The sequence below is a fragment of the Saimiri boliviensis genome, chromosome 2 (genome assembly GCF_048565385.1).
Source record: "Saimiri boliviensis isolate mSaiBol1 chromosome 2, mSaiBol1.pri, whole genome shotgun sequence".
Taxonomy (NCBI): domain Eukaryota; kingdom Metazoa; phylum Chordata; class Mammalia; order Primates; family Cebidae; genus Saimiri; species Saimiri boliviensis.
The window spans coordinates 150,560,959-150,583,640 of NC_133450.1; the positions used below are offsets into that span (position 1 = coordinate 150,560,959).

Consider the following 22,682-nt stretch of genomic DNA (forward strand, 5'->3'; position numbering starts at 1 on the left):
CTAATTTTTGTATTTTTAGTAGAGACGGGGGTTTCACCATGCTGGCCAAAATGGTTTCGATCTCCTGACCTCGTGATTCTCCTGCCTCAGCCTCCCAAAGTGTTGGGATTACAGGTGTGCGCCACAGTGCCCAACCTATTTTTTAAGTATAAATTTAAGGCATAGTTTCAACCAAAAAAAGCAGACTTAGAGGAATCTTGACCTGGAAAAAAATACTTTAGACCAAATGAATTCTGTTTCTTTGATGCAAATTTTAAATAACAATTTTTTCTTGTACATTACAGTATAATTCAGATTGTTAATTTTAGCTGTTCTTTTTCATACCTACCCCAAGTTTTTAAGACGTGGATTAAGACAAGTCTACATTCAAAAAGCTCTTTTTTCCAGAATGGTGCCTGAATAAATGCCATTGAATTAACCTTCTGTTAACACTCTATAATGGGTCAACTCATTCCCTTTTAGTCCAGGTTCATAATGTAACTTGTTCACCGCAGAAAAGAAATCCTTGCGTTATTGGATTGAAACTAGTCAGAAACTTTTAGACACAGTGGGTGGTTTTAACTGGGTCAAGCAACACTAGACAACAGTTTTTTTGAGAATGGCTTGAGCTCTTCCATAAGTGCACAAGAACAGACATCTTAATTTTTCTCAATCAAATTAATTCTGGTTTGTTTTTTCCACAGCCTGCCCTAACCAGCACTGGGAGGACATAAAATACTATTTAAATTTCAGGGCCTTTATCCTCTGTTCCACCCTGTAGATCATACAAAAACTCTTACTTGCTCAATCCACAGGGTGGTTTAAGGCCATAGTGGCAGTTTCTGTGATGTCCCTGGTCCATCAAAAATAAACTTGCCTCTGTACCAGGAACACACTTCCTCTTTGTCCCATTAAGCCCCCAGGACAGGGCTGTAGTACTCAGCATGGATTCTCAAGGCATCTCTCTTTGGGCTGCTGTATGAGAGCAGAAAGCAGGTCCTCACCTCTGGAGAAAACACCACCCTCTCTGTTTATAGTATTGGAGTGTCTAGTTCTTCTGAGTTGGGCTGCTGCCCTCTTCCTCAAACTTTAGAGTGCTTCCTGTCTCAGACAATATAGGTTTTTGTATCACTAAACCTGGGTTTTGAAAGCAAAGTCCTCTGAAGAAGGAAGGGGACATTTAGCTCTGTGTGCACAGGTCTGACTTTTTGAGCATTTTGTGACAAAAACATCACACGATTTAAATTTGCCTATTAAGTTATAGCACACCACTAGAATATCAATAAATCTTTACGCTACATTTGTTTACCCAAAAGCCTCCCTGCCAAGACCTTACCTTTTTCACTGAGTAGCTCCCATATTTAGCAGGGTACCTGGTGCTTAGTAGGTACCCAAAAATTGATCAATGAATTGGGCCTATATATAGTAGGTTTATAGGCCTACATCTGCTAGCTCTCTGAGAAAGAAAGTCATTGGTCTAAATATGTTAGCTTTCTGAGAAAGAAGGGGTTGGGGAACTGCTTTGCAATGTGTGCATTCAACTTGCAGAGTTAAAATGATGTAAAAGAAAAAAAAGAAGAAGAAGAAGAAGGAGTTGGGGGAATGTGAGAAAGAAAGAGTGGAGAAGAGGTTGGAGAAAAGGACAGGGCAGGAGATAAAGAAATGGATGATTATTGAGTACCCACCATGTTTTGGCTCCTTCTTGTTGCTGCATTTAATCCCTAGAAAATAACCAAATAAGCATTCCCATCCACAGTTCATGGGGGAGGAAACAGGGATTGAATCATTAATGATTTATCCAAGACCACCAAGAGCTAAGATGTAAAAGGACAAACCTCTGAATTCAAGATCTCATTAATTTCTACAACTTTTCCACTTCTTGACTGTCCAAATATTTCCAATTAATCTGGTGGTAACTTGACACTCTGTCTGAAGCTGCCGGCATTTGAAGATTTAAAATAACATAAAAACGTTCCTGTGTTTGTCCTGAGGTCACCAGGATGTGAAATGTAAGCAGCTGGAAGCCAGTTCTGAGAGATGGTTTCCATAGTGGCCAACAGTGATTGGAGCCCAGCATGACTGCCATTTTGTCTCTTCAACGACAGTTACAATGCTCTCAGATAACTAGTTCTGGGCATTCTAATGGCTCTGAATACACTCTTCTGAAGGAAAGTGCTCCCCAGTTACTCTCTAATAACCTTTTTCTGACAGGAGGCCTTTTATGAATACCAGTGGTTTTTCACTATGAATCCCTAAGAGGAGTAGGCATCTGGATGTTCATGCTGTCTGGGGGAATCATACATGACTATTCCTCAAGTTGAGAAAGAATACTTTGCATCCCTAGAATGTAATGCTGTATGTTCTAGATGGGCAAGAGCTCTTGGGGTACAGTTTCTTTCTTCATTTTGCCCCTGCTTTTTTTTTTTTTAATGTCTCCTTGATGTCTCTCTGTCTACAGAAGCTGCTTCTTTAACATGTTGGATGTCCCAGCTAACACCACCCACTGTGTCTGTAAGTCTAGTTAATTTCAATCTAATGATGCAAGGATTTCTTTTCTAGGTACACAGGTTACTTTATGAACCTGGATTAAAAAGGGAATGAGCTGGCCCATTACTAGAGTATGAACAGAATGTCAGTTCAATGGTATCTACTCAAGCATCCCACAGGAAAAAAACAAGAACTTTTGACTTCTCAATCCACATGTCTTAAAAACTTGTACTAGGTATGAAGGAGGTCAGCTAGAATTAATTTAAAATCTGAATTGTAGTGTAATGTGCAAGAAAGAACACTGGCAACTTGGAGGTTCTCCGCTGAGCACCAATCCTAGTCCCCAGAGCGGCCCCTTATCCGCTCCAACAAGAAGAAAGAAACAATCATAAACCAGGAAAACTGGCCAAACTTCAGGCACGAGTGCACATTGGTGGGAAAGAAACTGCTCACCGAAAGAAGGTGATTTATAGAACGGCTACATCAGATGATAAAAAACTTTAGTTCTTCCTCAATAAGTTAAGGGTAAACAATATCTCTGGTATTGAAGAGGTGAGTATGTTTACAAACCAAGGAACAGTGATTCACTTTACCAGCCCTAAAGTGCAGGCATCTCTGGCAGTGAACACTTTCACCGTTACAGGCCATCCTGAGACAACGCAGCAGACAGAAATGCTGCCCAGCGTCTTCAACCAGCTTGGTGCAGACAGTCTGACTCGTTAAGGAGACTGGCGGAAGTTCTACCCAAGCAATCTGTGGATGGAAAAGCAGCACTTGCTGCTACTGGACAATGATGCTGAAGTTCCAGATCGTGTGGAGAATTTTGATGAAGCTTCCACGAATGAGGCACACTGAACTGAGTCAACTTCCGAAAATAAAACTTGAAGAAGTTACTGGGAGCGACTATTTTATGTTATGACTGCTTTTAAAGAAATTTTTGTTTATGGATCTGATAAAATGTAGATCTCTAACATGTTTAAGCCCAAGCCCCTCGAACACTGCTGCTCTTTTCGGTTTTTGCTTATACACAGTTCATTCTTTGCAACTAATTAAGCTGGAGAAGCCTGGGAATAAAGTCTGAAAAAAGGTTAATAAAGTTCTTTGCCTAGTGAAGGAGAAGAAGACGAAGACGAAGAAGAGTCACAATAGCTCCCTTTCTCTGCCATGTGAATATGTAATGAGAGGGCAGCTGTCAGCAAGCAGGGACAGGGTCCTCACCAGATGCTGAATCTGCTGGCACCTTGATTTTTTGTTTTTTTGAGACGGAATCTCGCTCTGTCACCAGGCTGGAGTGCGGTAGCGAGATCTTCGCTCACCGTAACCTCCGCCTCCTGGGTTCAAGCAATTCTCCAGCTTCAGCCTCCCGAATAGCTGGGATTACAGGCGTGCATCACCATGCCCAACTAATTTTTCTATTTTTAGTAGAGATGGAGTTTCACCATGTTGGCCAGGATGGTCTCGATCTCTTGACCTTGTGATCTGCCCGCCTTGGCCTCCCAAAGTTCCAGGATTACAGGCGTGAGCCACTGCATCTGGCCTGGCACCTTGATCTTAATCAGCCTTCAGAACTGTGAGAAATACATGTCCGTTGTTTAAGCCACCCAGTGTATGGTGTTTTGTTATGGCAGCCTAAACAGATTGAGGCACCCAGGATTGCCGAACCTGTGTTTTTTACCTCTGTGCTTTTTGCATGCCAACTAATACAAATGATATGCCAAGTAATCTAAATCCCAAGGGTCAACACTAAAGTTAAAGGATAATAGAAGCTCAACATAAATACTCCTAAACCTCCTGAAATGATTTCAATTAAGTAAGACTGGCTTTTGAGAGACATTAAAATGTACTGACATTGAAGGAAAAAAAAATGTCTTTTCACTTAATTGTTAAAATCACTCCATCTATATCCTGCCCACATAATTCTCAACTAATAATAGTCTATTTCACTCAGTGTCAGCAAAGAATACGGAATGCTATAATCCACATGTATGTTATTTTGTTACACATGCCTGCAAACTATAATTAGCAGATACTTTCTTCAAACATTTCTGAGAGTTTTTTCTTGCTTACAGAAAATTCAGGAGCAAACAGATTGGAGAAAATTTTTTTTAAAAAGACAAGAAAAATCATCCCTGTTCTATCTTATATTATGATTTGACTTTGAATCTGTCACCATATTTACTAATTCTTTTAAAATTACATCTGAAAATGTGTGACTTGAAGCAAAGAATATACCATCACGATGCAAACGTCAAAGAAATTACATCAAAGAAGATGAAAGCAAAGGAAGGCCATAGAAGTCCCTAAAAATGGCTCATTGGGTTGAGAGATATAAAAATCATTGGTGACCCAAGCAAGAGGCATTTGTTATTGGTGAGTGTGAAGGTACAATTGCAGTGGGTTAAAAAAATTAGGGCACCTCCATATACAACGAACTATTCTGCAGTGGCTAAGCAGATTGAGGTGCATCTATAAGTACAAAGCTAGAAATACATCTATGAGGAAAGCAAGTTTGCCAAACAACATGAATAGCATGATTTGCAAAAGTAAAATTATCAGTGTATAAAAATATGTGTAGATATAGATAGAGACTTATTTGTATATCTGTAAATGCATGAGAGAATTGTCTAAAAGGACATATATTTGTACCACAGGACTTTTGAGGCCCTAGATTGCATACCCTCAGTTCATCTCTGATTTCAGCCACAGCTGTGGTAGGTGGTTCCCCACAAGCTCTGACAGTAGTGGTGATGTCCACCAAAAGAGCATATCTTGGTCTTTTCATACTCTGCCTTGGGGGATTCTAAAGGAAGCCCACTTAGCCTTGCAAACAAGAGTCACCTAGGAAAAGTGAGTGAGCAACACTCAACCAATGGAGAATGCGAGCTAATGGATAATAATAATTATTATTATTATTTTATTTTTTATTTATTTATTTTTTTGAGACGGAATTTCGCTCTTGTTACCCAGGCTGGAGTGCAATGGCGTGATCTCGGCTCATCGCAACCTCCACCTCCTGGGTTCAGGCAATTCTCCTGCCTCAGCCTCCTGAGTAGCTGGGATTACAGGCATGCGCCACCATGCCCAGCTAATTTTTTGTATTTTTAGTAGAGACGGAGTTTCACCATGTTGACCAGGACGGTCTCGATCTCTTGACCTCGTGATCCACCTGCCTCAGCCTCCCAAAGTGCTGGGATTACAGGCTTGAGCCACCGCGCCCGGCCTGAGCTAATGGATAAATGCCCCAGCCCCACCACAGCCTTCAAGTGGACAAGTCTGGGAGTCATCCTATATACTTTTAAAAATTGTAAGCCAGTTATGGTGGCTCACGCCTGTAATCTCAGCACTTTGGGAAGCTGAGGTGGGTGGATCACTTGAGGTCAGGAGTTCAAGACCAGCCTGGCCAACATAGTAAAATCCCATTTCTACTAAAAATGCAAAAACAAATTAGCCAGGCGTTGTGGTGCATGCCTGTAATCCCAGTTACTCGGGAGGCTGAGGCAGGAGAATTGCACAAACCCAGGAAGTAGAGGTTGCAGTGAGTCAAGATCATGCCACTGCACCCCAGCCTGGGAGACAAAGCAAGGTTCCATCTCAAAAAAACTAAATTGCAGTAAAATATACACAATATAAATTTACCATTGTAATCATTTTGAAGTGTACAATTCAGTGGTATTAAGTACATTCACAATGTTGTGCAAGTGTCACCACTACCCATTTCCAAAATGTTTTCATCATCCACAACAGGAATTCTATGCTCATAAGCCAATAACTCCCTATTCTCTCCCCTCCCCAGTCCCTAGTAACCTTTATTCTACTTTCTGCCTCTATGAGTTGGCCTATTTTAGGTATCTCATATAAGTGGAATCATAAGATACTTGTCCTTTTGTCTCTGGCTTATTTTGCTTAGCGCAGTGTTTTAAGGTTCATCCGTGTTGTAGCATGTGTCAGTATTTCATTCCTTTTAAAGGCAGAATAGTATTCCACTCATTGCATGTATATACCAACTTTTGTTGATACATTCATCTGCTGATGGGCATTTGGTTGTTCCACATTTTGAATATTTTGAATAACGCTGCTATGAACATTGGTATACAAGTATCTCTTTGAGTCTCAGCTTTATACTTTGGGGCATATACCGGGGAGTGGAAATGCTGGATCATATGCTAATTCTAAGTTGAACTGTTATGTTTGCTTGTATTTAACATGCTCCATGAAAAATCTGTTTTATTTGTTTATTTTTTGGTAAGTTTAACTTTCAGAAGTACTGCCAAATAGTGTACTTCTTGCAGGCCTGGGGGAATTGAACCTCAGACTTTTGATGATATATCCATATGTTGCCCTTCCTGCTTCTCTCCCTCTCTCTCTTGTTCCTTGTGAATTTCACATGGTCTAACGGTACCTAAGTCCTCAAGTACCCGTCTCAGGCTCTACTTTTCAGGGAACACAAGCTAGGACAACACCCACCTGTAAGGGTGATTACCTCTGAGAATTAGGATTAGAGAGAAGGAAACATTTGCTTTTAAAACTTTTGTACCTGGATCACTTTGTTGTCTTTCAAGTTTTTGTGAACATAAGAAGTCAAAGTCATAGCATTATTCTATTCTGTATACACAAGTGATTGCTCCAAAACAAAATAAACCACAGACTGATCATTCTTATGAAATTTTGCCATTATGGCAAATCTGAGGACCTCATTCTTTCCCAGCTCTTTCAGGAACCTATTGTATATATTTCCTTCCCTTTCCCATATGTTCAACTTCTGAAATTTCGTTGGTGCTGTGGACTTACTTCCTGCAGATGCTCAAGCCCATCAAACTTCAATACACCTACCATTTGAAAGATCACACCAGATGTTAAAATAATACAGTAATGCAGTAGCATTATATGAATATATATGAAAGTTAGATAATTATTTCAGGAACTTCAACATCTGATTAATAGAAATTCCATAAAAAGAGAAGAGAGAAAATAAACCCAAGTATCAAAGAAAGTATAGTAGAACATTTCCCATAGCTGAAGGTCTCAAGTATCCAAGTTGGAATGTCCAATAAGTGGTAGTGCAATAAGGTAAAAAAGAGAACTATAGCACATCATTGTGAAATTTCATAATTCCATTAATAGTAAGAAGCCTTTGATACTTTCAGAAAGAAACAAGGAACACATTGCATAGAACAGTATACAAATCAGAATGGCATTGAGCTAGGACAATGAAACAAAACCTTTCAAATTCTGAAAGAAAATTATTTCCCACCTAGAATTCCATATCCAGGCAAGCTATCATCAAATGTGAGGATAGAATATTGAATTTTCACAACTATAAAATCTCAAAATGTTTACTCTTTCAGGAATCCTTTCCCAAGAAACTACTGAAGCATGTACTCCTCAGAATCAGGGAGTAAAGCAAGAAAGAAAAGGCGCAGGACCTAGGGCAGGGACACTCAGCAGAAAAGAAAGCCTTCTCGTTTCTCTCTTTTCTATCCTCTCTCCCACTACTTTAATTCAACTCTTTATTATTTTTTCTTTTGGATTACTGAACTAACATTCTTACCAGTATCCCTTCTTCTAGTCTTATGTCATCTCACACATTGATACCAAAGTTACCTCGATATATACAAATCTGATTATTTCCATGAATACAATTCCTTAATGCTAATGTTTCAGTTGTCTATTTCCACAGCAATTTCAAACTACCACATATTTGATTACAGTTTTGCAATCTGGGCTGGGCTCAGTAAGGTGGTGGTTCTGTTGTTCTTGCCTGGGGTCACTCTTGTGGCTGCAGTCCTCTCACTCTTAAACTGGGCCTGGAAATCCAAAATGGCATTACTCATAGGTCTGACATCCCTACTGAGATGGCTGAAAATGCTGGGGGCTGGCTATGCATGTCTCATTTGGTCTCTCCAGCAGTATAACTGGACCTCTTTACATGATGGATCAGGATTTTAAGAAAAAGTGTTTCAGCAGGATAAGCCCCAATGTACCTATCAAGCTTCTGTTTGCATCACATTTGCCAATGTCCAATTAGTTAAAGCAAGTCAAATGGCAACATCCAGAGTCACTGTGAGAGGAGATTACCCAGGGATATGTGTTTAGAACACTGTGGACCCCTTGGTGAATGAGCAACACCAAGCTTCTGGAAGAATTGGCAAAATCCAAGCTATCTGAAATAACAACAACAACAACAACAAAAATGTGGTTGAATTTTAACTTGTAAATTATCTTAGAATTTGGTTTCCCCGAAGTGAGTTGTTTACTTTGTGATGCTTGTTACTTACTGTATTGATTATATTTGAGAAAATGAAGAATAATGTGAAAAGTTAAAATGTAGCTTGTAACTTTGGCTCTGCTGAGCTATAACTTGTAACTTTGGCTCTGCTGAGCTGTTCTTGTAAAAACAGGAACTTGGTATAAGAGACAAGCCACGTAGCCTCACTGCCAGAGAGAGATGACAGCATGTAATAAGCTTCTCAATGCAGACAGCTTATAAACAGACGTGTAATGGAGAGGCTTATTACCCAGATTCCTTTCCCAGGAAAGGCATTTTGATTATGGCCCTGGAAAGGAAACGTGACCCTCATGGAGAGCCTATAAACAGACAAATGAGTGGCGTGTGTCCTGAGGAAAAATCTCTGTGGTTGAGATAAGGATATAAAAGTCTTTCTTCTCCCACTGCTCCTCCACGCCTGCATGGAGGCCCCTCCTCTTGCAGTTTTGTGGTCAGGCTGGTTGTCCTGTGTCAGATCCTTTTCCCCCTGCAGCTGTGAGCCCAAGGCTTTTCTTGCTGATAATTATAAGTTTATGTTTAACCTCTGTTCTTGCTAAGGTGTACAGTTTCTATCCTGACACACAGAAAGTTATCTTTACATTGTTCTGCTTTTATAATACCACGTTGCGATTTTTGTGCACCAGTTTTGCAAATGTATTCTACTTTTATGATCATCACGACAATGTTGCATGGCCTCACTCCCTCTCCCCTATTGAAAGAGTCTAATAAAAAACTGAGGTTTTCGGGGGAATTTTAGACATCCACAGAGCACCTTTATGTGACGTCTCCTCTGGGCCCAGCTTCGAAGAAAACTGTTTCTTTGCCTTTTTTTTCTTTTTCATTGACCATTCGGTCACTTTGAGAGATCTTGAATCCATGTTAATATATTGCGAGCTGGTCTTCCAATAGATATGAATACTATGAGCTGTGGTTCACTGGAAGCTACCAACGTAACAGTCTGCTGCAAATGCTCATCACTTACTAAACTTTTTTTTTTTTTTTTTTTTAAGACAGAGTCTTGCTCTGTTGCCTAGGCTGGAATGCAGTGGCACAATCTTGGCTCACTGCAACCTCCACCTCCTGGACTCAAGCAATTCTTGTGCCTCAGCCTCCTGAGCAGCTGGGATTACAGGCATGTCCCACCCTGCCCAGCTAATTTTTTGTATTTTTAGTAGAGACAGCTTTCTATTTTTAGTAGACCCATGTTGCCTAGGCTGGTCTCTAACTCCTGAGCTCATGTGATCTGCCTGCCTTGGCCTCCCAAAGTGTTAGGATTACAGGCATGAGCCACTGTGCCTGGCCCCATCGCTTAATGAAATACTATCTAAACTCACAAGTCTTTCAAGATTTACCCCTTATTTCTTCAACCACACCTCTCCCCACTCCACCCTCTAACTTTACTCTCTATCCACTATAATAATAACTAACTCTTACATCTCAGTATGGGCCAGGCATTGTTCTAACCAGTCTTAATGACTACCACAGAATTCCTCTTGGGGATGAATGAACTGAAGCATAGTTATCAGACCCAATTGCAATGAAGAGACTGAAGCACCAAGAGTTCAGTGACTTACCCAAAGTCCGTCCCTCTGATAATAAATAACAGAGGGGCTTCCAGAATTGACAATCCTAAACACTATTTCATATGGTCTCTGGGAAACAATATTCACTTCTGTGAACATCCTGGACTATCTCTGGCCTAAATTATTTACTATTTACTAAATGGTAAATAATTTAGGCTCTGTGAGCTGTATGGTTTCTGTCACAACTACTCAACTTTGCCTTCATAGCAAGAAATCAGCCATAACTAATACATAAATGAGTGAGCACGGCTGTAGTCCAAAGAAACTTCACGGATACTGAAATTTGAATTTTATATAATTTTCTTTTGTCATGAACTATTATTTTTCTTTCAATGTTTTTCAAGCATTTAAGACTTAAGAAAAATTTATTCTTAGTTCATGAGCTATATAAATACAGGGAGTAGATAAATGTGGGCCTGTGGGCTATAGTTCGCTGATCCTTCCCCTAGACTATTAACCTATAATGTTATATTCTTAATTTTTATTTGTTAAACAAGTGGATTAGTAAATAAGTGAATCTAACAATAGACTGAATTTATTTATTTCACATAATGTAGTATTTTTACCTAAAAAAGGATGCCTTTACTTATTATTATTTTTAATTTGGTCAGGTCTTTAATCTCTGTAGATCTGATTCTTCATTGGCAAAATAAAGTATAAGACAAGATCAGTGAGTGTCTTTCAAACTATGTTCCATTAACCCTAGGGATCCTCACACAGAATCCAGTGTGAAGGATAAGGGAGAAGAAGAGGCAGAGTTGGTGGGTGTCAGGGACCCCTTATATCAGCCAGAATAGCATCACTATTACCTCTTGCATATTTAGCTTCAACAATATATATTTATTTGAAGGAAGAGGGTTTTTAAAATTATTTTATTTGTTTTTTAAATTACTACTACGAGTATAAAGTAATTAGATAAAAGAATAAAAGAGGGGAATAGAAATCAGAAATGAGAATCTAAGTCAGTGGTGCCCAATATTTTGGCTTCCCTGAGCCACAATGGAAGAAGAAGAATCAGCTTGGGCCATATATAAAATACACTAGCACTAATGATAGCTGATGAGAAAACAAACAAACAAACAAAAAAAACCAAAATAGCTCATAATGTTTTAAGAGAGTTTATGGAACTTTGTACTGGGCTGCATTCAAAGTCATCCTGAGCCACATGTGGCTGAAGGGTCAAAAGTTAGACAAATTTAGTCTAAAAGTTGTCATTTGCAGCAGATAGGATTGTGTATCTGGGAAACTCAGGAAGATGTGCTGAAAAACTATTACCAACAATAAGAAAAATCAGTAAAATGGTTGAAACTATTTTTCTACATTTGAAAACAACCAATTACAATAATAAAATGTACAAACTCAGAGATAAACAATAAAAATGCATTATCCATGTAAAGAATACTTTCAAATACAAATTAAGTCAAAGATTTAACATCTTAAAGGTACTCTTTTGTACTGAATTATCCAAAAATGTCAAAAGAGCTTTTTTTCACAGTAAACAAGTAGATCCTAAATTTTACTGGAAAAATAAGCAAGCCAGATTAGCTAGAAAAACCCTAAAATATTTTAAATAACTAACTCTTATAAATTAAATGGAAATAACAACCCTCATATTGTCTATGAAAATATGTTATAAATCTATAAGTAATTAAAATGTTTGTTAATGATGCCTGAATAGACAGATCAATGGAACAGAATAAAGAGTTCAAAAATAGACTGAGATATATGTGACAATTTAGAATATGATAAAGACAATATTTTAATTCAGGGTAGAAAAGATAGGTTATTTAATAAAGAATGATGGTACAAGAGGTTAACCACCCAGCAGAAAGCAAAATTGTATCTGTTTCTCATTTTTTATAAGAAAATAAATTTCAGACAAATAAAAGAACTAAACCAATAAAAGAAAACTATAAATGTACTAGAAGAAAATGTGAAAGAATGCTTTTATAATAGTGGAGTAGGCAAGAACTTTCTAATTAAGAAACAAAAGAATAAAACAAACAAAAAAAACTAGGAAAGATTAAGCAGATTTAAAGCATACAAATTATAATAAACATATTGAAACATACAAATTATACATTTCAGCATGAAAAAATACTATAAATTAAAATTTAAGGGGCTTGTTTTTTATTTTACAGAACAGAATTTTTAAAAATAAAAATAAAGTTCAAGGGATAAACCAGGGGAAAACACTTGCAGCACATGTGACAGAATAGAACATCATTTTTAAAAAATATAAAGAGACATCAAATCAATAAGAGAAAAATTTACATTCCAATGAAAAAATGATTAAATAACATGAACAGAGTTCATAGAACAAAAAATATAAATGGCTTTTAAAACAAATGAGATGATAATTACATGTAAGGTGACATAAAGATAGCATCTTTCAAAAAAGAAAAAAAAAAGATAGTATCTTTCATCTACCAGAGAAATAAAAAATAAAATATTTATAGCACACTCTAAGTCTACAATGTTAAAAAAAATTGGTATTTATCACACCTTTTTGGAGGAAGTGTAATGTGGAACAAACACTTTGGAGACAATGTGATAATAGCTATCAAAATTTAGACACAGAAATCCCTTATAGGAATATATATATATATGTATATACACACACACATATATATTCTACAGATTTGTTTATACATGTGAACAAACTTAGAATTATAGCCATGATAGCATATTTATAAGACCAAAAAGACAGTTATATGCCATTAATAGAAATTTAATTATAGTATATCACTATAATGAGAAACATGCAGCCTTTTAAAAAGAATAAATCTATATTAACAGTTATGGAGTAATATACTAACTATATTCTATGCAAGAAAAAGGCCACAAACAGTGAAGTATAATTTGTAGGCTTCTAGTTATTTTTTAAAAAATGGGGTGTGTGTGTATATGCATGCATATATACAGTACAGGCTGAGCATTCCTTAGCTAAAATGCTGGGGACCAGAAGTGTTTGAATTTTGTGTTTTTTCAAATTTTAAAATATTTGCATATACATAATGAGATATTTGGGGGAAGAGACCTAAGTCTAAATACAAAATTCGTTTGTTTCATATAAACCTTATGCACATAGCCTGAAGGTAATTTTATGCAATATTTTTAATAATTTTGTGCATGAAACAAAGTTTGTGTATATTGAATCATCAGAAAGCAAAGGTGTCACATGTAGAATTTTCCACCTGTGGTATCATGTTGGTGCTCAAGTTTTGGAACATTTCAGATTTTGAATTTTTAGATTAGGGTAGCTCAACGTGTACTTGTATAATTATATAGACTATCTCTTGAAGGCTACACCGAAAACTAGCATTTAATAGTTGTTTAGAAGGAGATGGGCTCAAAACAGTGACCTGTCCTCTATTATCTTTTTCTTTCCTTTTTTTTCTTTTTTTTTTGGAGACAGTCTCGCTCTCACCCAGGCTGGAGTGCAGCGGAGCGATCTCTGCTCACTGCAACCTCCGTCCCCCACGTTCAAATGATTCTTCTGCTTCAACCTCATGAGTAGCTGGAATTACAGGCACATGCCACCACGCCCGGCTAATTTTTATATTTCTAGTAGAAATGGAGTTTCACCATGTTGGCCAGGCTGGTCTCGAACTCCTGGCCTGAGGTGATCTGCCTGCCTCGGCCTCCCAAAGTGCTGGGATTATAGGTGTGAGCCACCACCCCTGGCTTCTTCTTCTTCTTCTTATTATTATTATTATTTTGAGACAAAGTTTTGCTCTTGTTGCCCAGGCTAGAGTGCAGTGGTATGATCTTGGCTCACTGCAATCTCCACCTCCTGAGTTCAAGTGATTCTCCTGCTTCAGCCTCCTGAATAGCTGGCACTATAGCTGCTTGCCACCACACCGGCTAATTTTTGTATTTTTAGTAGAGACAGGGTTTCACCATGTTGGCCAAACTGGTCTCGAACTCCTGACCTCAGGTGATCCACCTGCCTCAGCCTCCCTAAGTTCTGGGATTACAGGCATAAGCCACCACACCTGGCCCTGTCCTCTATTATCTAATCACAAGTAATTTCTTAGCAATGGAACCTCAGATGCGAGCTAACCCCATGACCACCTAGAATAAACAGTCCATTTCCCAGCTTTCTTGGCAATGAAGTGTGGCTCAGTTCCAGCTGATGATAAGTACTTAAAAGAGAAGTTTTGCCCTTTTCTCCTCGTTCCACCTGCTGGCCAGATTGTAGACCTGATTCGTGGAACTCAAGCAGTCTATTTGGAGCATGAGACAAAAACCACATTTTGACAATGGCAAAGAAACAGGATAGAAAGAATTAAAGAGTTCCTTACAATGGTGGGTGGCCTCATCATGCCAGCCTTGGACTACTGGCCACTGGAGTTTGTTTTTGTGGGACAGAAACAAATCTCTATGTTTAAATCATTAGTATGAGGGGGGTTTATGTCATTCATAGCCAAAGCTAACCCAAACTGATTTAAGACGGGAGCTATATGACTTTGGGAATTCAGGTTAGACTCTCATTACCGAGTCTATTATACAGTTTAGAAACACAGCTGAGTATGGATGGTATCAAGAATCTCTGTATAAAGAACTCTTTTTTCTTTTTTCTTGAGTTTGTCTTACCTTGCAAGGATTGTTGAAACATCTTCATCCTTGGAGATTATCACAGTTTCAGGATATTTTATTCATTGAAAAAAAACCTAAAGGCTCACATGGTAGACCAGATGATTTCTTACTGAGCATTCTAGTTGAGAACCTGTGAAAACAAAAGGTAGGTGTGTGTGTGTTGGGCAGACAAAGGAGAGGAGAACATTCAACTTAGCATACCTCAATCTCTGTTGGATTCTTGCTACTTATAGATATTCTGTGGCTGAGGCTTTTTTATACCATCATAAATTAAGTTGTTTGTTGCTGGATCAGTTCTTAGCTGGAGTAATTCCAACGCCCTGCTAGGAGAAACAGCTATTCTGTTTAATTTAGGATGTGCTGGCACCACTGCCAAACATCAACAAGAACCTGGAAACATTCTCAAATAGAAGGCATGATACACAGCTACCACGTCAGTAATCTCTTGGCTTTCCACTTTGATTTGTGGATATTGTTTAAAGATAGTCAAAGGAAAGAAAGTGAATTTGGAAACACTAACCAGAATGGTGGGAATAGGATCTCTTCCACTTTCCCAGTAGTTCAGAATAAGTTCTTTTTATATTTCCATTACGTGCTACTGGTCTCCAATTATAGGTAGGTGAGCTTTAGAGTCAACCTGAAAGACCTTTTTTTCTTTTTTCTCTCTCTTTTTTTTTTTTTTTTTTTTTTGATAAAAGGTCTCACTCTGTTGCCCAGACTGCAGCGAAGTGGTGCGAGCACAGCTCACTGCAGCCTTGACCTTCTAGGCTCAGTCAATCCTCCTGCCTCAATTGATCCTCCCACCTTAGCCTCCTGAGTAACTGGGACTACAGATATTTGCCACCATACTTTGCTAAGTTTTGTATTTATTATAGAGATAGATGTCTCACTATGTTGCCCAGGCTGGCCTTGAACTACTGGGCTCAAGCAATCCTCTTGCCTCATCCTCCTAAAGTGCTAGGATTACAGGTATGAGCCATTGTGCCTGTCAGGGGCTTTGATTTAATATAGCTTCTCAGACTCCATATCCTCAAATTTCTTATTCAGTAGATCTGTTATGCCTACACCTTTATGTTTTTAGAAAGTGGTTCTGATTATTCTGATAGCTGAACCCTGGTTATTCATTTTGGAAGACGTGGTGTAGATCAATTCAATATTTTAAAATGTCCTATATGTGCTAAATACCTTGTTAGGCATGAGGAGGTATGCAATTTGCTCTCTTGGTTATGGAACATTATACTCTAGATATCATGAGTATTGCCTTTTCCACAAACTCAGGAAAATTGGGCTCACATCGCCTTCTAATTTTGTTTCTTTGCTTTTCAGTAATCACTCTACTGGTGTCAGTTCAGTGTTCCTCTTGGGTCAGTCCTTCCTCTACCACTGTATTAGTAATACTTCTCTAGAGAGACAGAACCAACAGAATGCATACATAGATACATGGATAGATGAGAGGAGATTTATTAGGGAAATTGGCACACATGCTTGGCAGGCCTGACAAACTGTAGAAGCTGGCATGCTGGCAGTGTGGCTCAGTTCAAGTACAGAGGGCTGAGAACCCAGAGGAGCACTGCTGTAAGTCCTGGAGTGCAAAGGCCTGAGAGCCTGATGTCCAAGGGCAGAAGAAGAGTGTACTCCAGCTCCTGGAGACAGAGCAACCAATTCAACTTTCCTGTTTTTCTTCTATCACACCCCCAGCCTGTTAAACGATGCTCATCCACACTGACGGTGGGTCTTCCCCACTTAGTCCACTCAGAGTCACACACGAATCTCCTCTAGAAACACTTGCACAGACACAAACTATGGACCTTATTTAAATTATAATTCCAAAAAAATCTATAAAAATTGCTTAAATAGAGCAATCAGTTCAACATGAATATTTATGTGACAGTACTCATGATTTATTGTAGATTTGTCTACGTGTGGTAACAATGGTATTGTGGGTATGTTTAAAAAACAGAATCCTTATTTCCTACAGATATACATTGAAATATTCACAGAGGAAATGATATGATACTCAGGATTTACTTCAAAATAATCTCACAGATGGGGGAGTTGAGAGCATGTAGATATAAAGAGCTTGATAATGTATTAATGATTTTTGAAGCTGAGTAATGAATATATTAGTTTCATTACACTATTTTCTCTACTTTTACATGTTTATAATTTCCTAAAATAAAAACTTAAAAATACCAGTATTTATTAAGGAGCTAGATAAAACACAGTTGGGAGAATCCCAGAATTCTATAAGCTTCTCTTTGCACAGTAATCTTTTCCCTAAATTGTTACCTGTTGGGTGAGGAGGTCTTACGCATCTTGGTATATTTTAGTCTTAGAACAGTGACTGGCATATAATAGTCACTCAGTAAGTGTTTATTAAATGACAACCACTTTTTTATTTCTTGATACAAGATCTCACTCTGTCGCCCATGCTGGAGTGCAGTGGCACCATCATAGCTCACTGCAGCCTCCCGGGTTCAAGCCATCCTCCCACCTCAGTCTTCCAAGTAACTGGGACTACAGGCGCACGCTACCACACTGGGCTTTTTTTTTTTTTTGTAGAAATGGGGTTTCACCATGTTACTCAAGCTGGTCTCGAACTGCTAGACTCAAGCAATCTGCCTGCCTCAGCCTCCCAAAGTGCTAGGATTACAGGTGTGAGCCATGGCACCCAGTTGACAACCACTTTTAACATCAGTACCAAACACTATTACTATGATCAAATTTATTCAGTCACCTATGAAATTAAAAGGCTTCTGATTTTGTTCATAGATGCCGGCAATACAATGGTCCCTGACAGTCTTCATCTGTAAGACCTTGTACTCCACATTCAGAGTCATGCCGCGTAGGTATTTCTACACTAAATCCACCTTGCAGTGCTGTATCAAACCTCAGTCAGGAACAGGCTTTTCTGATCAAGTGCCCTTTCTGCCATGTGCTTCTCAGAAATAACTGAAATGTTGGCATACTTTCTCTTCTTGCTGCAGTTCAAACACTTTGGCCAAATGCTAAGCTTCTGAAATTTTTGCTCCTAATTTACTGATTTAGCACTAGGTGGTTAGTGGGAGGTAAAAGGAAATCCAGCCAGAATCCAAAAAAGAAATTGAGAAATAAAACCTAAATATAAAATGATAGGCTATTTATGTATTTGTATAATTTTAAAAGAAAACTTTGATATAACTTTTACAACCTAGGAATGTTTGTCAAAATTCCTTAGTCTAGTTTGATGGGCATGTGCAATGAGATGTTGACCATATAAACTTAGAAGAAGAAACCCACACATTGGAAGAATTATGTGAATTTCCTTCCTGAAGGTAAATCTTATTAATGTGAGACGGTTTACAGTGAGAGAACAGAGGTTTCATAAAGGTATCCACCTGTGTTCCTGAAGGTCCCTGACAAATGGCACTGCACAATGGAAAAAGCAGCAGAACATGATTGAATATTTAAGTGATCTGGTGACTTCTAGATACCAAAAATATTGGAAAGCCACACATTATGAAAAATATCTTGGCTTCCTCTTTCCAAGATACTCTTGGCCACTAAATTGATGTTCTTGTAGGAGACATCTGCTTGTAGGTGATGAGAAATGGAATAAGAACATAGCATAGATCTTCTGCCCCCGATTCCCTACTCCGCCAGCCATTACTAGTACATGTGGGTGTTAATTTGGTAGCTGTCCCAGATTTCATAAAAGCAGAGATGGCTTTCAGTTAAAAATGGCAACTTGAAGATGCATTTAACTGCCTTTTATTCCATCTAAGTTTTCCATTGAAATAATCTGCAGATGTCATAAATAGGAAACACCTTATAGCAATGTTGATCATTAAGAATTGAAGAAAGTTTTACTAAAGACCATACAGCTAAAACCATGAAGAAAGGCCGATCACCCCAGGTTTCTATGTAGTCTGGAAATTTAATGAGAAGAGACTTCATCAAAATCTGACTGTAACCTTCAGTGCAGTAGTAAGAGCTGGAGGTAACGATAGGTTATTGGTAGCCTTGTAAGGGGTACACATTAATCAGTCCCTCCGGGGAGTGCATTAACATGCCAGAGCCATAAGAAGTGGGAACTTGTGGTTTTTCCATGCTGAGAATAAGCAAAGGAGTTGCCACAGCTCTCTCCCAAAGAAGTCAGTTCTACCAGAAAAAGAATGAAGTTTTTTCCCCAGCTGACATCAAGCTGCCACCATGAACTTTGAAAAGAAACTCTTTGGTCAAAGGGACAGACTCCTGTTATCTTTCGTCTACTCTTAGGCTGCCGGATTTCTGAACCAAATAATGAAAACTACAAAAGTTGAAATATTTCCTCCTCCTCCTCATCTTGGGTGGTCTGGAACTTCAAACTCACACAATTTCTAAAAGAATTTAAACCAATACTTGACAAACTCTAACCTCAATCTTTAACTCGGTATACAATTGAAAATAAGAAAGGTAGTGCAAGTCAAAAAAGATGCCAATCTGAGTGACTATTTGCATAATGGCATAAAATACTCCTTTACAAAATTTTAGAAACTTTCTGATTAGTTGAATAGGATTTTTTGCATGTTGGACACCAGAGTAAGTAGCCATTAAAAAGAAGGAAATCTAAGATGAAAAAATACTGAGGAAATAGAAAACTTGATTGTCAAGTTTCAAGCAAATCAATGAATTAGAACACAAGCTCCAAACCATCCTCTCAGAATTTAGGGGAAGAAAACAAAGAAACGAAAATGACAAAGGAAAAGAGCTGTGAGGAATAAATCCAGGAGATCCAATATGAGTATGATAGAACTGTCACAGTCAGTTTAAAAGAAATAAATATATAATGTTGATACATTGGAGAACCTGAAAATATTCAATAAATTAACCTAAATGCTAGATTGCAAAAGGACCAATCATACAAACTACTGGAAAGCCTAAACAAGAAAATATTTTTAAAAAGCAAAATACGTAAAATTATCAACCTATAACCATAGATTTGACAGATTTATAATTTATTTTAAAATCTTTTACATGCACCTGGTTATATATTTAAAATTCTTAAAGGAAAATATAAATCATAAATATAAACATAAAATTAATAAACATAAAATTTTTAAACATACCTCAAAAGTTGGGAAAGCTGAAGTATTTAATTTTGACAAAAGAAATTTGAAAACAAAGCAACTTGCTTAAAGCCATACCTTTTATAAGAAGTGCAGCATGAATTTGAAATTTTATAGCATCTAAAAAATATGGGAAGCTGACCAATTTATTTTAAAAATTTCCATAATGCTGATAGCAAACCTGACCAAAATAGCTAATACACACTCAGACACACATACACACATCACATGCACACATGTACACCCCATGTAGACTAATTTTACTTTATATAGATGGAAATGGCAAAAATAAAGCACCAGAAAATCAGATGCATACTTTAATAAAGTGATACTACCTATGACAATATTTTATTCAGTAATGCAAGGATCATTCAATCTTAGAAAATCTACAACATTGTATCAATATAACAAAAGAAAAGTGAAATGCATTATAATTTCCATAGGTTTGATATATCTATAAAAGGCCTTTTATAAAAATCAACATCATTTTCTGATGAAATCTCTAAACTAAGACTAAGACATTTTCTTAATACTATAAAGACATTTTTTCTTACTTTTGTTTTCAAAAAAGCTGTCAGGACCATAGTTAAGTGAAACCTACGTATATTCCAGTGAAGTATGAAATATTGAATATTGATGTCAATATTCTTACTAAAGCAATAAGACAAAAAAAAAAAGGAATGAGTACAAAAGGAACTACATTGATGTAACTATTAAATTGACACATTTTAATTCTACCCTCTTCCACCACAAATCATGTTTCTTTATAGCCTCTTACCTTTGAGAGACTTATAAATTCAGGGCAAAAAACTAATATGCTTTGCTATATTATTGTGGTTGCCATTTGATATGTCAAGAATTAATTTTTTGGCTGAGTGTGGTGGCTCATACCTGTAATCCCAGCACTTTGGGAGGCCAAGGTGGGTGGATCACAAGGTCAGAGGATCGAGACCATCCTGGCCAACATGGTGAAGCTCTGTCTCTACTAAAAACGAAAACTAAGCTGCACGTGGTGGCCTGCGCCTATAGTGCCTGTAGTTCCAGCTACTGGGGAGGCTGAGGCTGGGGAATCGCTTGAACCCGTGAAGCAGAGGTTGCAGTGAGCCGAGATCGCACCACTGCACTCCAGCCTGGCAACAAAATGAGACTTCATCTCAAAAAAAAAAAAAAAAAAAAAAAAAGAATTAATTTACTCTCCTATGTAGGAACCAAGGCTAGGGTTAGGGTAAGATGACAATTAAGTCAGGGATATAAAAGTACAGGGTCTGATTCTGTCTTTATTTAAAATTGCTGTATTTTGTTCACCACAGATTTTTTTCATATTAATTTTGATTTTTAAATATTGTGTTAAACTATGATTTATCTTGATTATGAGTTTTTTAGTGGCCTCTTACATTCTTCCCCCAAGACAAGTGCCTGACTTGCCTCCCTCTTGTCCTGGACCTGAATGGGCTGGTTTTACAATTATGCTTCATAATTCGCAAAACTCTATATGTATTCTTTTGAATTTACCCAATATTACAATGTTTCAACATTAAATTTAAAAAATAAAGAAGAAGGCCGGGCGCAGTGGCTCAAGCCTGTAATCCCAGCACTTTGGGAGGCCGAGGTGGGTGGATCACAAGGTCGAGAGATCGAGACCAACCTGGTCAACATGGGGAAACCCTGTCTCTACTAAAAATACAAAAAAAATTAGCTGGGCATGGTGGTGCGTGCCTATAATCCCAGCTACTGAGGAGGCTGAGGCAGGAGAATTGCCTGAACCCAGGAGGCGGAGGTGGCGGTGAGCCGAGATCGCGCCATTGCACTCCAGCCTGGGTAACAAGAGCGAAACTCCGTCTCAAAAAAATAAATAAATAAATAAAATAAAATAAAGAAGAAAAGAGGGCTAAGAAAAGAATTCTGGAGGGGCTCCAAATTTTAGTAATTCGGAAGAGGAGATGTTACAAGCAAAGGAGACCGGGCAGGAAAGGCCAGTAAGGGAGGAAAAACAGCCCGAAGCATTTTCCAAGAATGGTAACACTCTTTTGGGTCAAGGCAGCTGCTGCTGTAAATAGCTGGACAAGTCCCTGTTAAACGTACCCCTTTTCAGTCACCTAGCCCCTGCCTTCGGAAATCTCACCTAATAATAGCCTAGCTGTAAGAAGAAAACACATTGTGCATTCATGCAGATGAAACATAAATTACAATGTAAAATTATGAAAAGCTGTATTTTTGAGCAATCTTTGTTTTTAGCATTTTGAGTCGTCAACATGGCATGCTGAATTCATTTGAGCAATTGCTCTGCCTTGACTTGTCTTACTTTACTGTTATATTTCTTTTGTGTTTCAAACCTTGGATCAAGTACAGTCTACGGTTAGAAGTCTTCCTTGTGATCAATTCTTTTTTAAAATTTCATTTCAATCGTTTTTGGGGAACAGGTGGTTTTTGGTTATGTGGATAAGTTCTTCAGTGGTGATTTCTGAGATTTTGATGCACCCATCACCTGAGCAGGGTACATTGTACCCAATGTGTAGTCTCTTATCCCTCACCTCCCTCCCACCCTTCCCTGTCCCCCTGAGTCCCTAAAATCTAGTATATAATTCTTTTTTTTTTTATTATACTTTAAATTCTGGGATACATGTGCATAACATGCAGGTTTATTAAATAGGTATGTATATATGTGCCATGGTGATTTGC

At 38.0% G+C, this 22,682-nt stretch overlaps 1 protein-coding gene across 2 annotated transcripts in view; it reads right to left on the bottom strand.

Moving 5' to 3' along the window:
* The window catches only part of C2H9orf85 (chromosome 2 C9orf85 homolog), a 241,069-nt gene that overhangs the window by 78,083 nt on the left and 140,304 nt on the right, over positions 1–22,682 (bottom strand). For both annotated transcript variants that reach the window (XM_074394675.1, XM_074394677.1), the window contains one exon: positions 14,914–15,046. In XM_074394675.1, the coding sequence (XP_074250776.1) occupies positions 14,962–15,046 (85 nt within the window). In that variant the 3' untranslated portion in view covers positions 14,914–14,961. The remainder of the gene's footprint in view (positions 1–14,913; positions 15,047–22,682) is intronic.